The sequence below is a fragment of the Schistocerca piceifrons genome, chromosome 2 (genome assembly GCF_021461385.2).
Source record: "Schistocerca piceifrons isolate TAMUIC-IGC-003096 chromosome 2, iqSchPice1.1, whole genome shotgun sequence".
Lineage (NCBI taxonomy): Eukaryota > Metazoa > Arthropoda > Insecta > Orthoptera > Acrididae > Schistocerca > Schistocerca piceifrons.
Window position 1 is genome coordinate 656,237,046 of NC_060139.1, and position 14,373 is coordinate 656,251,418.

At 37.7% G+C, this 14,373-nt stretch overlaps 1 protein-coding gene across 1 annotated transcript; it reads left to right on the top strand.

The window, feature by feature from the left end:
* Window positions 1-3,133: 3,133 nt before the first annotated feature.
* Window positions 3,134-11,880, top strand: LOC124777218 (tubulin beta-1 chain-like). The gene is made up of 3 exons (XM_047252537.1): window positions 3,134-3,289; window positions 3,748-4,212; window positions 10,839-11,880. The coding sequence occupies exons 1-3, from the start codon at window positions 3,233-3,235 to the stop codon at window positions 11,658-11,660; spliced, it is 1,344 nt and encodes a 447-aa protein (XP_047108493.1). The 5' UTR covers window positions 3,134-3,232; the 3' UTR covers window positions 11,661-11,880.
* Window positions 11,881-14,373: the final 2,493 nt, after the last annotated feature.

Consider the following 14,373-nt stretch of genomic DNA (forward strand, 5'->3'; position numbering starts at 1 on the left):
TAGCTTCATTTGGCCAAACTGTATCAACATTGATCTGTGTCTCTCTGGTCTAGTAATTAAAGAGCAATTTCTTGAATAACAACAACATGGAACATAAAAAATCTGTGTGTGTGTGTGTGTTTTTTGTCCTACTGCCACAGAATTGTTCCATCAACTTACCATGTATTGTTACATTGTTGTTGCCCTTCACATGCAGAAAACAGATCCCAATCATACAGCACTTAAAGAGCTGTGAATTGAGTCTCTCCTACACCGAGTTATCTGCTCTCTCGAACAATGCCATTCAGATTCTTTTGTCCACTGTGAGTCACACTTTGTCTGCTTCTTCTGCCAAGTCTGTCTCATTTGTAAGACCCTTGAATAATTGTGGTAAGTGACTGACAAAATGAAAACTCCCAATTTTTTGGTCCCATAGACTGGCTTCTTCTATTGTGGATACGTATTTCTTTTTGTTGAGCAAAAACAGACCAAAGTTTTCAGATTTGAATTCATTTCCATTTTGTGTCTGCTGCTCATTACTGTAAGAATTCATACAGCTTCACTGAATTCTTCACTTGTCACACAGTACAGAACATTACATTGAAATATGTACCAATATTTAAAAAACTTAAAATACATTGTATTTACAATAGCAACCACAAAGCATTGCACTAAGAAATGTTCAATTAACTTTAAAAATGATTATGTAAACCTGGGAGGGCAATTTTTTGGAAACATGTTCTAATAAAAATGTTGAAATTAAGGATTCAGCTATCTTTTTGGACACACTGAAAATAGGGACAAATGCCACCAGGGAATGTCGCCACAGTTGGTGTTCTGCATGCCTCCACTTAGGCTTGGTAAGCCATCTGGGGAGCTGCCATCCACAGTCTCAGTCATCATGATTTATAAGTCTGGTTTCTCATCTCTTAACTTCTAAAGAGGCCCTCGTCAAAATTCTCCGCTCAATGAAAGCACCATTGATGCTTCTGAGCTCACAAACTGACAGAATCTGTAGTTGGCTACAGATCTTTCCCACCCAACAGCCTCCCAGGAGTCTGGGTTACACATGTGTAGTGGCATGGTGCCTTTGACTAGTTTAGTGGAAGATGCAAGGTGAAGTTGTCTGTGGACTAGAATTTAGTACCAGCCAATGTCAGATTTCATTTTGATGTATTGCTTATATGTGAAAACAAGTTCAGATCAGAATAGAGCATAGTATGTGAAATTTTTTTCCAGTGATGTGCAGATACAAATGAATGTATATGTACAAATTTCTGCATGTGTCTGGAAGGAACAGAGCAATATCAGTCAGTGTTGTTTCACAAACCACTTACTTAGTGGATAAACCTGATGTGAAGATAAGATGTTCCTATCACGTTTGTGGGTGAGAGTATCAGTAGGAAGACAGTTAAATGTATTGCAAATGGCCGACATTGTCAAATCCAGTTTTTGGATTCACTAGGTCACTCGTAACACGTCTGCACTCTCATTTCTAATCTAACAGCATTTCACTCTTGTTCTACATCTGTATTTATATCTATACTGCGCAAGCCACTGCATGGTGTGTTGCGGAGGATACTTTGTGTACCAGTGTCATTTCCACCTTTTCATGTTCCAGTCACATTTGGTTCACGGGAGGAATGATTTCTGGTAAGCCTCCGTGTGGGCTTAAATCTCTCTGATTTTATCTTGATGGTCTTTTCGTGAGATGTATGTAAGAGAAAGCAGTATATTACTTGACTCTTCTAGGAACATACACTCTCGCAACTTTAACAACAGACCATACTGTGGTGCATAACGCCTCTCTTGCATCGTCTGCCACTAGAGTTGGCTGTGCATCTCTATGAAACTTTCGTGCTTTCTAAAGGAACGTATAACATGCTGTTCTTCTTTGGCTCTTCTCTATTTCTTCTATTAGTCCTATCTGGTACGGATCCCATACTAATGAGCAAAATGCAAGTAATGATGGAACGAGTGTCTTATACAGCTACTTTCTTTGTTGATCGACTGGATTTCCTGAGAATTCTTCAAATTAATCCATCTGGCATCTGCCGTACTCACGATTAATTTTATGTGGTCGTTCCACATCAAATCAGTTTGCACACATACTCCTGTATGTTTTATGGAAGTAAGTGCTTCCAAAGAATGTTGGTTGGTTGATTGATTCGGGATAGGGGACTAAACAGCGAGGTAATCATTCCCTCCAAAGATTTGTTCTGCAGTTGTGTAATCATATAATAAAGGGTCTTTATGCATATGCAATATAAAATATGCATCCTATAACAATCACCAATCCAGTCAGACAGAAGGTCTTATGTTCCGTATGCTTATACTTCGTTCATTAGCAGGCAGCGCAGAGCCGTGTTGAACGTCTGTTTTCTGGGTCTCGTGAACGAACAGAGCGAACTGGGTTTCACGCGATTGATGTTTTCAGAACCTATGTTGGTTCCTACAAAGGAGATTTTATCACTTTTAGCACGTGCAAGGTATTACTATTTGCAGTTTCCGTTGTCAGGTGTGTATCGGGTTCCTTTTGGTTACAAAGAACAGAGTTCTCGATTCTTGGATACACTCGCTCTTGCCCACCTCTGACAACAGTACTCTGCCCTCAATGATGCGTTGGTCCACTAAGTGAAACGTCATTCCAACTAAGTTACATCGTGTTTCTAAATTCATTTCACTTTCAAGTACAACGTCATCTGTAAGTTTTATGTTGTATCGTTAAGTTGCAGTTCAATATGATGGAATCACAAATCACCTCTTTTTCGGAAATATATGTGTTTGAAACGACATTTTTATTTCTCATTTTGTAAAATATTTTATTCTTTCCATATCTCAATAACTGTTTTGCTGTCTGAATCAGTGCAACGCGAATATAAATAAATATAATTTTTGAAGTATCATACATACTGGATGTATAGCATATTCTCCGTGAAAGGCGAAAATTGTAGTCCGGTCTTCGTTGGCAAACATTATAAACAAATATTCTCCATAAATAAATGTATCAGTAAAAAAAAGTACATTTTACGCCTGTGAAGTCGAGACTATAGGGAACTTTTACATAAATGTCGCTGGCAATCAATACACTTAATACGTGTATCTTAGTTGGTTGCACTGCGTTTACTTTGCGCTGCGCTGTACGGAGCGTTGGCGGAAAGTGTGCTGCTGTGTCGGCACCGAATCGATTGCAGTCTGCGAGAGCACGAGCGAGAGTGAGTACGTGTGCGGCAAGCAGTCCAGCCGTCGCAATATGAGAGAAATAGTTCATATACAGGCTGGTCAATGCGGTAACCAGATCGGCGCAAAGGTATGAACGTTGAACATATTTCGTCATCATATTATTCATCATTGTAAATGTACTGTACACAAATGTTAATTTCACTGTCAACCACATCTCCGTCCCCCTTGGTGTAGGCAGTGCACTCTACTGCGGAGCGCTTTTCATAGTGTTTAACTAGTTTAAACACTTTCATGTACGCTTGTAACTGTTAGAAATATAATAGTCACAGATTTGTCACATAAGGAGTCTGACCTGTTCAAAATGTGAAAAAAATGAACCAAAAAATCTTTGATCACGTGTCATTTGCCGATAAATTGAGTTTGACACTGTACCCTAGTAAGGTATTTGTTGAGGTGCTTTTGCGCTCTGGGTAGAATTAAATTCTTAACTTACCGAACATTCCTCTCCTGAAATTTGCAAATATGGTTAGATATAAAATGAATAAAGATATTTGTTACATGATTTAAAGTAATTTTTTCTTTCAGTTCTGGGAAATTATATCGGACGAGCATGGGATTGATCCAACTGGTGCCTACCACGGAGACTCCGATTTGCAACTGGAACGCATTGAAGTCTACTACAATCAGGCATCAGGGGGCAAATATGTGCCTCGTGCTATCTTGGTGGATCTCGAACCCGGTACGATGGATTCTGTTCGGTCGGGGCCTTTTGGACAGATATTCAGGCCAGATAATTTCGTTTTTGGTCAGAGTGGAGCCGGCAACAACTGGGCAAAAGGCCACTACACGGAGGGAGCTGAACTGGTAGATTCCGTGCTGGACGTTGTACGCAAGGAGGCAGAAGGCTGCGATTGCTTACAGGGATTCCAGCTAACCCACTCCCTGGGTGGTGGCACAGGTTCTGGCATGGGCACCTTGCTTATTTCAAAGATTCGTGAAGAATATCCTGACAGAATTATGAATACTTATTCCGTTGTGCCCTCGCCCAAGGTAAGTACGCCAGAGAGAGATCACATTCTTGTAACTGAATTAAGTAATTTCCTTTACCCAGCTAATGTAGCGCTATTGGGCGTTTTGTATCGATCAAGTTGTTCATACCAGTCGTGAACTTTAAATTACAAGAGAAATATTTGTATTACATTAAAAAGCACTTTTTGCTGTAGGATAATAAAATACAAAATTACTGTTGTCGTTCATATCCATAACAATGCCCCCTTTACAGCACTAATAAAAATGTGCTACTATTTTGCGCAAGTACAAAGGTAGAGTTTGAATGTACAGTTACGACTAGATTGTAAAAGTGATGTGGTAGCAATTGATTTGAACGCAAACTTCGACTGGTAGAACTTTGTTTGCAGACCTTTCAAAATGTGGAAGGAGCCGGTGCAATGAAGAGCTGCTCGAACAGCGGCCCGGTAAGCTGGGCGTTGAGTAGGTTGTTTGTAACGCTGACGCGATCAGGATATTTAAAGCAATGAGTAGATATGCGCTTGTATTGATGACAGCGCTGGAGACGACAGCGGATTTTTCCAAGTGCTCGTTACGGAAACTCGGAGTATATCGATCATATTTGGCATTAATGAGATATGGAAGCGTTTACGTATGGAAGCGTTTACGCATTTTTTGCTTGCAGCATGTTGCAGAGAAATGCATGCCCAGTCTGGTTACCGTCAGAACGACTTAGCATACCAGAAGCGCAGATTCTCGCTAGTAAAGGAAGCATAGAGCGTTATTGTCGTGAAAACAATAAATACCGTATATTTTAATGAACTTTGCGTCATTATTTCATTCATTTAGCGGGGAACATTATCGTTTTACTATGGTAATGTGAAACGGCTTTTGTACAGATGTGCCAAATGTTTGTTCATTGCAGTGTGCTAACTTTGTGAGTTCAATAATTTGATACGGTTGCATATGCTGTGCCATTTGCCATAAGGGACTAGTTACAATAATTTTCATATAGCTGGTCTTATGCCAGCACAACTTCTTGTGGAACTCTATTTGTCTACATACTATCATTCAAACTTTTTAATTCAGTAAGTGTGTGACCGAGAGTACTTCTGTGATACCATAGAGGAAGGTGGGGAATTGTCACCCTCTGCAAGACATAATATTTATTTGGACTACTTTTCTTACAGAAAAACAGCTCATGCCATTTTTGTGTCCATGAAATGTGACTGTTCTTTAAAAACATCTGCAAGTTCCCAGCTTTGTCTATCTTTTGTCAGAATATGCTGTCTAAATTTTTTTCTATACTTGACATAAGTGCCACTCAAACCATCAAGATAAGAGAACTGTTTGACAGTTGCTGTGTCATCTGCCATCCCTGTTGCAACCACTATACTGTTTGCTATGTGAGCATAGCAACCAATCACATGTACTCCTCAATGAATGCCCTTCACAAAGAGGCTCCTCCATACTGAATAGAGCTGTAGAGATGCATTAAGACTTTTGAAAAGTGAAACAGGTCACCCATTCAGAGAATGCTGGTCATAACAATATACGTGACTTTCTATTTCAAGTCCTGTACAAATTCCAAATTCTTTTGAACGGAACCGGCAGGAACTGTTGCTCCAACAAACTTTATGGTCCTTCAGTATTTCGAGTCTGACCTCCCTTAAGGCATAGGCAGAAGTGTGACAGGTTTAATTTCTCTGATTCTTCTCACGGTGTTTGTTACGTCATGTCGCTTATTGGAACATACTGTGTTCAATAGTAAAGCTCTCAGTGATACACAACACTTCTCTTGCAGCATCTGCAAGGGGAGTTCGTAGATCACTTCGGTAATTCTCTCACACCTAATAAATCATCCCATGTCACAGCATGCTGGATTCTTCAAGTAAATCACAGCCTGACATCTACTTCTCCTACAGTTAGTTTTATTTGGTCATTTCACTCTGTTGTTCTGGATTGCTCCTAAATATTTTACAGCCAATATTTCTTGTGATTTATCACTAACAGCATAATCACACATTGATGGATCTGTTTGCATATTTGTGTAATATGCTTCATTTATTTATGTGTAATGTCAACTTCCATACCCTATATCAAATCACTGATGCTCCATAGATATTCATGCAGTTAACTAGGCAACAACATTGTTTAGAAACAACCTCATGGAGCTATTTACATCTATATTCTGCAAACTACCATGAAGTGCATTGCAGAGGGTACATCTGATTGTACCAGCTATTATGGTTTCTTTCCATTTCATTCATGTATGGAGTGTAGGAAGAATGATTGATTGAATGCCTCTGCACATGCTGTAATTACTCTAACCTTTTTTTCACGATCCTCATTTGAGCGATACATAGGGGTTGTTGTATATTCCTGGAGTCATCATTTAAAGCTGGTTCTTGAAAATTTGTTAATAGACTTTCTCAGGATGGTTTACATCTGTATTAAAGAGTCTGCGAGTTCAGGTTCCTCAGTATCTGACACACTCCCATGGATCACAGAAACCTGTGACCATTTTTGTTGCCCTTCTCTGTATACATTCAATATCCTCTGCTAGTCCTATTTGATACGGGTCCTACACACTTGAGCAATTATCTAGAATGAGTCATACGAGTGATTAATTACAAATCTTCTTTGTGGATTAATTGCACTTCCCTACTGTTCTACCAGTAAACTGAAGTCTACCACCTGCTTTACCCACAACTGAGTCTATGTGATCATTCCATTTCATATCCCTACAAAGTGTTAGACCGAGGTATTTTTATGAGTTGGCAGATTCCTGCAGTGTCTCACTGATGTTATAGTTTTAGGATATTACATGTTTTGTTTTGTGACGTGCTCGATTTTACATTTTTGAACATTTAAGGCAAGTTGCCAATCTTTACACCACTCTGAAATCTTATCAATATCTGACTTATGCAGCTTCTTTCAGACAGTACTTTATTACAAATGACTGCTTTATCTGCAAAAAGTCTGAGGTTACTATTAATATTGTCTGCAAGGATATTAATGTACATGAATAGCAAGAGTCCAAACAAATGCCCTTGGCACACACCTGAAGTTGGCTCTGATGGTGACTCTCCATCCAAGATAACATGCAGCACCCTCATGACTTTATCCACTAGATCATTTACATATATTGTAAACGGTAATGGTCCTGTAATACTCTCTTTGAATACTGCCAAAATTACCTTTACATATGTCAATTTCTCCAGTTAAGATCAATATATCCATTTTCATCTTCAAGGAAATTTTGAATCCAGTCACAAATCTTGTCCAATACTTAGTAAATTCATATTTTGTTCACTAACAGATAGTGTGGAACTGTTTCTAATGCTTTCTGGTGGGAGACAAGAGGTGCATCATTGACCCAGTCACTTTTGTGTACAGCTCGGGATATTGTGGATTCCATGCTGATTTTTATAGAGCAGATTTTTGTTTTCCATAAATATCATGTGTGAGCATAAAATAAATCCTGTAATTCAAGAGAGTGTCAGAAATATGTCTTACTAATGACCATTCTTGTGAAGTTGGTAACCCGTACTTTTTCCAGTTGCTAGAGACCCTTTACTGCTCTAGTGACCTAAAATAAAACAGTGCTAGGAAGGGAACAAGCTATTTAGCTTAATCTCAGTAGTATCTGAGAGATTTTAGTTGATTTTCTGTTCTGTGATAATGTTTCTCAATATCCACTATTTCAAAGTTTATACAACAACTGAAAGGAAGAACAATATTGTGAACTTTTGTGGTGAAACATTTTTGGAAGACTGAAATAGGTATTTCAGGCTTCTCCCCCCTCATTTTCTGTTTTGGTGCCAATATGGTGACTAGTTATTCCAGGCTGCTTAGTAACATTACATGAGACCAAAATACTCTCAGAATATGGCAGAATTTTACTTTAGAATTCACTGAACGTTTCTCACATTGCTCACCATACACTTATTTTATCTTTTTTCAGCTTAGGGTGTCAACAAAGCTTTTGCTTTGATTCAGTCTGTGATGAAGGTCTCTTTGCTTATATAGCAAATTTCTGATATACATACTGAACCACACTGAGTCATTCCTATCCATTAAAACCTTGTTTGGCACATACATACTGCATAATGCTTCTTAAATTTATGTATCTGTGTTCCACATCTTTGTGCCCAGTGCTGAATATTTGGTGTTGAATGCTCTCATGCTCTGTAATTTATTTCCTGATATTCTTGCTAAGCAAAAATATTTTCCTTCCTTTCTTACCCTCCTTTAAGTTGACATATTCAAAAAACGCGTCTCTGTTAGGTATGTGGAGGTCTAAGGAACTGCTCTCAGCACCTAGTTCTGTGTCTGCTTGAGGTAATTTTCAGTAAAACATTAAGAAAAATCTTGCAATAATGCTGAACTCTGGCACTAATTTTAATCACGTGACTCTCCCTTTCTTAGGTCATTGCTATGACCAAGAAACAGTTAAAAGATTCTCAAAGTTTTCTTTGAAGCACTTTGCCAGTATGGCTCCTGATGGAGGATCTCTAAAAAAGCATGTTTGACCCATTTTTGATGCTTTCCTTCACCCAAGTTCTTTTTATAACTTCATTGGATGTTATTGGGTTCTTTAGGGAAATAAATATGTCATTATTAGTGTCCATATCCTTGTGATAAATTATCCTATTGCTCTCTTCACTTTTACAGATCTTCATTTCTTATTTTCTTTTATGTTAATTTACTCTCCTTAGTCCTTTTCCTTCAAGCCCCCCCCCCCCTCCCCACTGCTTGGTTATGAAAAACAAAGGTGCATAGTTATCAGAAACCCTGTCATCATAATATCTCTTTTGTTGTTACCCCATCCTGTTTAATGGGTGGAACAAGTCTTCTGCCTTAGGAGTCACCGTGTTTGTATCCCTCCTGCCGATAATCGTCCCATCCTTTGTCCCTTTCCTAATTTCCATGTGACAAAACACACTTGCCCCTTATGTTTACAAGTAGGTTTTTATTTATTTATTTTATTTTAGCCCCTCTCCTATAAACTACATTAACTCATGGGATGAGCAGTCCCAAATATTCTTGTGGCTGATCTAATCCAGGTTTTCTGTATTTCCTCTAATCATTCAGGTGCTGTGGTGGTTGATTAAACATGGCCATGGTCATATTACTTTCCTGTCTTTTACTAATTCAGGATTCTGCTCTGCTTTTTGCTTGCCCATAACCTCATTTCCTTACTTGGTGGCAGTTCGTGGAAGGATGTTTACTTGTCTTGAACTATTAAAAAATCTTTGTATAAATGTAAATCTTAGATCTGCCATTCTACCACTGATGTTATGTCTTTGTTCCATTTCATACCACTTTTGCCAGTGATGCTGTAATCTGATACTACTGCATTATTTTGCTGTTTATTATTGGCATTATGTCGCATTTATCTGCATTTGAGGAGAGCTGCCGCCCACTGCCTTAAGATGGAAACATCTGTCATTCTGCATTTTCTTGCAGTCACACAGGGACCTCTACTTTTTTTAATACAGCACAGGAAAATATTCTAAGAATGCTACTGATCCAATCTATATAAAGAATTTGTTAATTTGTTTAGTTTGAGTTGTAGAGGTCCTGTTGTGCTTCAGTGGGTTGCACCTAATGCGTTGACTGTTTTGAAAAGCTTAAGTAATTCTTTGAGACTGAGAGTGATTATTTAAATATAACCTATATTTTAGTTTATGTTGTGGTCAGACTGTGGTATTATAGTAGGATCGTTAAAGATGGTGTATTTTATGTTTGAGCTTTTGTTTAGTTATTGTTTATTTTGATAACATAAAGATCCATGAGAGACTGAAACTAGGTACCATAATTTCGTAGATATTTTGCGAAGGTTTTGATTGTGGAGATGGTTATGATTTTTTCATAGCCCTTTTTATAAATTGAGAAATTGCAACATAGCTTACTCGTCAGATACCTTATGTTCTTGCTGAGACAGGTATAACACACTATGTAGTCTACATATTTCGTGAATTGTAACAATGAAACAAAATGATTCTTGCTTCATACATATTGATCTAGAGAGATTTGCAATATGCTAAAGCTCTGACAAAACCTCTTCTACATTGCCACATTAGATCTAAATATTGTCAGTCATATTTCAGGTAGGATTTCAGTGATAGTCTGCATTACCAAGCACAAATACTCTTGCAACATTCATGATAGACCTTCTGCCTTTGGTGAGTGCTGGCTAGATTAAAAGGAAAATACTTAAATGTAAATTGTCAACAATATTACATAGAAGTTTGTGGTGTATATTTTTTATCTAGGAAGAATAGTTGACAATTTACAAGGAGACTTTTGGCATGTTGTGTGAAGTTGTATTGTAACTTTTTTGTTGAACTCAGATTATTAGGAATTATTGTTTTTTTGTGTCCTAAGATGGCCATGCCCATAAACATATCTAGATTGTTATTTTTATGACCTACTTCCAATAATTGATAGGCATGTAATATAATGCAGAAAATCAGTGTGCAAGAATTTCAGTCTTATAAGTGAGTCTTTTTTTAAAATTAGGATAAATTTTACAGTACAGGACAGTATACTGTGTGCTCTGTTCACCAAAAACAGACTATAAAACTTCTTTGTTTAGTACAAATTGTTAAAGTTGCCTCGTGTTTGTTATACATGCATAATTGTTTATTATTTTGTTTTAGGTTTCTGACACAGTTGTGGAGCCATACAATGCCACCCTATCAGTACACCAACTAGTAGAAAATACTGATGAAACTTATTGTATTGACAATGAAGCCCTGTACGACATTTGTTTTCGCACACTGAAACTTGCAATGCCAACATATGGAGATCTGAACCATTTGGTTTCCTTGACAATGTCTGGTGTAACAACATGTCTAAGGTTTCCAGGACAGTTAAATGCTGACTTGCGCAAATTAGCAGTTAACATGGTTCCTTTCCCACGCCTACATTTCTTCATGCCTGGGTTTGCCCCACTGACAGCTCGTGGCAGTCAACAGTATAGAGCCCTTACTGTTCCAGAGCTTACACAACAGATGTTTGATGCTAAGAACATGATGGCGGCTTGTGATCCTCGTCATGGTCGATACTTGACTGTTGCAGCTATCTTCAGAGGTAGAATGTCCATGAAAGAAGTGGATGAGCAGATGCTAAACATCCAAAACAAAAACAGCAGCTACTTTGTAGAATGGATCCCAAATAATGTTAAAACTGCAGTGTGTGACATTCCACCCCGTGGGCTCAAAATGTCTGCTACGTTCATTGGAAATTCTACTGCTATTCAGGAGCTCTTCAAGCGCATATCTGAGCAGTTTACTGCTATGTTCCGCCGTAAAGCTTTCCTTCATTGGTATACTGGAGAGGGGATGGATGAAATGGAGTTTACTGAGGCGGAGTCAAACATGAATGACCTGGTGTCAGAGTATCAGCAGTACCAGGAAGCTACTGCAGATGAAGATGCAGAGTTTGAAGAAGAACAGGAGGGGGAAGTCGAGGAAAATTGAGATATGCCCTTTAATGTATTCTAGAGAGTATAATTTCTGTTCCATTTCCCGTGAATTTTTAGGACGACACAATTAATGCGTACTTCGGTTAGTATGTTTAATGTGTATGCTATTGTATGTTGTAGATATGACAGCAACAATATCATGAACTCCTCATTTCAAATATCAGCAGAGAACTTGTTAGCAATCTCAGTTTTTAAATTTTATATCAGTTTCCTAATTTTTATATTATAAATTTTATTATTTATACTATAAATAAAATGTCATTCATGTCTGAATTTTCATTTAATTTTTTTCTGATGGCGTTCTATGAAACTGGACGTACACACTATATACAACATGCATTACATATTAAAAGAAATGATAGCAATAGTGAAATGAAACTACTGACCTATCATTTTCAGATATCAGAATATCTTACATGATGAACTTTATAAAGCTATGTGTAGTAACTGATGCACTAGCTGTTTAATATTTCATAAATTGTTGCAGATTAGAATAAGCACTGTTTTCAGCCATTTAAACTACATGTATTTTTGTTTGGTCTACTAAAGCTTCATAGTTCGTAAGAGAGAATGTAGTTTTCGCATAATATAGACTTGCAGGCAAGCACGAGTGGTAACTTTACCTTTTACGAACTAACACTTTTGTACAGCCACAGATTTTGTTCTCATTTTCTTCATTTCCATTAAGTGAAGTCAATACTCAATTTTCAAATACATACAAACTTTTTAGCAGTAGTTCAGAGCACATTTTATGTCGGCACCTTATTGTTTGCATTTTATATTCTGCTATTCTGTGGGTAATATTGGTGCTGCTCCAAAGGACTAATGATGTCTGTAAAAATGTGCATGGATGACATGGTACAAAAAGGGCTTCATTAAACAGAGAAACTGCTGTTCGAACAACCACATAATTGAGACACCACTGAGTTGTCCTTTACAATAGTAGTTTAATAGTTACTGACATTATTATTTTTTTTTTTTTAACAGAGAAACTATTGTAAAGGATCAGCACCCTGGAAGGAAGACACTACTGGCAGTAGTTTACTACTACCTTGAATTCCAGTCTCATCCCTTATTTGCATGATCACTCAACTAATGGTTTTGTCCAGTGTACTAATCCAGTTCAACATTGTTATATTCTTATGCTATATGTGCTGACATCTAAGTGCTACAGTAAGACTCATTTTCAAATTTTAGAGTGTCAAATTTTATTGTGATTCATTGTTAACCATCAGTTACTACCACGCCATTTGTATGTCATAGATGGCATCAGTGCAGTTAAGCAGAAGAGGAGTATCAACTCATTGCTTTTGTATTTTGCTGAGGGATGTGCCCAAGAAGATGGTGTGTCATTCAGAGATTAGTGTCATTATTCTTGCAAAAACGTAATTGAAACCTTTATTGCCATAATCATGGCAGTGATACACAAAAATTGGTAGCTTTTGGTTCAAATGGAGTGCAGCACAAAATAGAGATTAATTAGCTGTAAAGAGTTTCATGCATTCACAACTTTCTTTGGTATGAACAAGGTAATAATCCAATTCCATCTGGCCCATGGATCTTTCTAGAAGCATTAGAACAAAGGACTATCTGTTGACAATGCCACCTCTGATCTTAAATTTCTGATCTTGCATTGAACAAAATGATGTGGAAAAATTGTTGTGGTTTTATATTGTGTGTACATAAGTCCTTAGGCATTATTGTTTATTGGTAATTGAACGGCCACATTAGCTGCTGTAACAATAAATGTTGGTCAGAGGCTTTCCAGACAGTTTGAATAGTTGAATGGTGAGTGTAGAAAAGTTTCAAGTAATAGTTACATAGTTGTGCCTCCACCCCTCCCTCCCCCCTTGCATTTTTCCAAACTCAGTGTATCTTATATGTGCATGATATACACCTAAATATACGTTTTATAATGAATTTTTAATGAAAGGTGCACTAATATGGAGTGAATGTTGTCCGTGGACTACACCACAGATAAGTTTGTCACCACAACCAGGATTTAAAGGGGGACAATATTACACTACAAAAAGTTTATGTATAAATTAATCTGCCTGTGACATTCTACTTAACCTCATTGGTGTTGGGAGTTCAGATCATGACTCTGAACATGTTAGTGCAGGAAATGCAATTAACTAGCTTGGAACTACATTATTCTTAGGACACAAGCATTACCAATGGTACATAGATCAATTTGCAAAATGTACCATTGTCTTCTATGGAAAGCATATTTCCATGAATACCTGCTTTATTTACTATCTCATCTTCCTGTAAAATCTTCCTCCAGATCAGTGATGGCAATAACTGGGTTGCTCTAACTGCAGTCATTATTGTGTTCCATGGCTCCTTTCCAAAAGCACAACCATGTAAAGCAAGGCCTATTGTTTTTCAAGTCATTGGCCTCTGTATCTGAGTAACAACACAAGTGCTCTGCAATGGACGTCTAGTGTCTGGTAATTATAATGCGCTTCAACTTTAAGGCTTTCCTATCAGTTAATTTTATAGGCATACTTAAGTGCATGCACTAAAGAAAAGTCAACCTGAAGGTTGGTTTGAAAACCACTATGCATTACTAGGTATGGACTTATTGGAGGTCGTACCCCCTTGCCTTCCTCCAGCCAGTTATCATGGGCCTACAGTTTATAATGGACACTAAACCATGGTGTAACTCAGCTTTTTCCACATTAGCAAACATTGGCAGAAGTGAA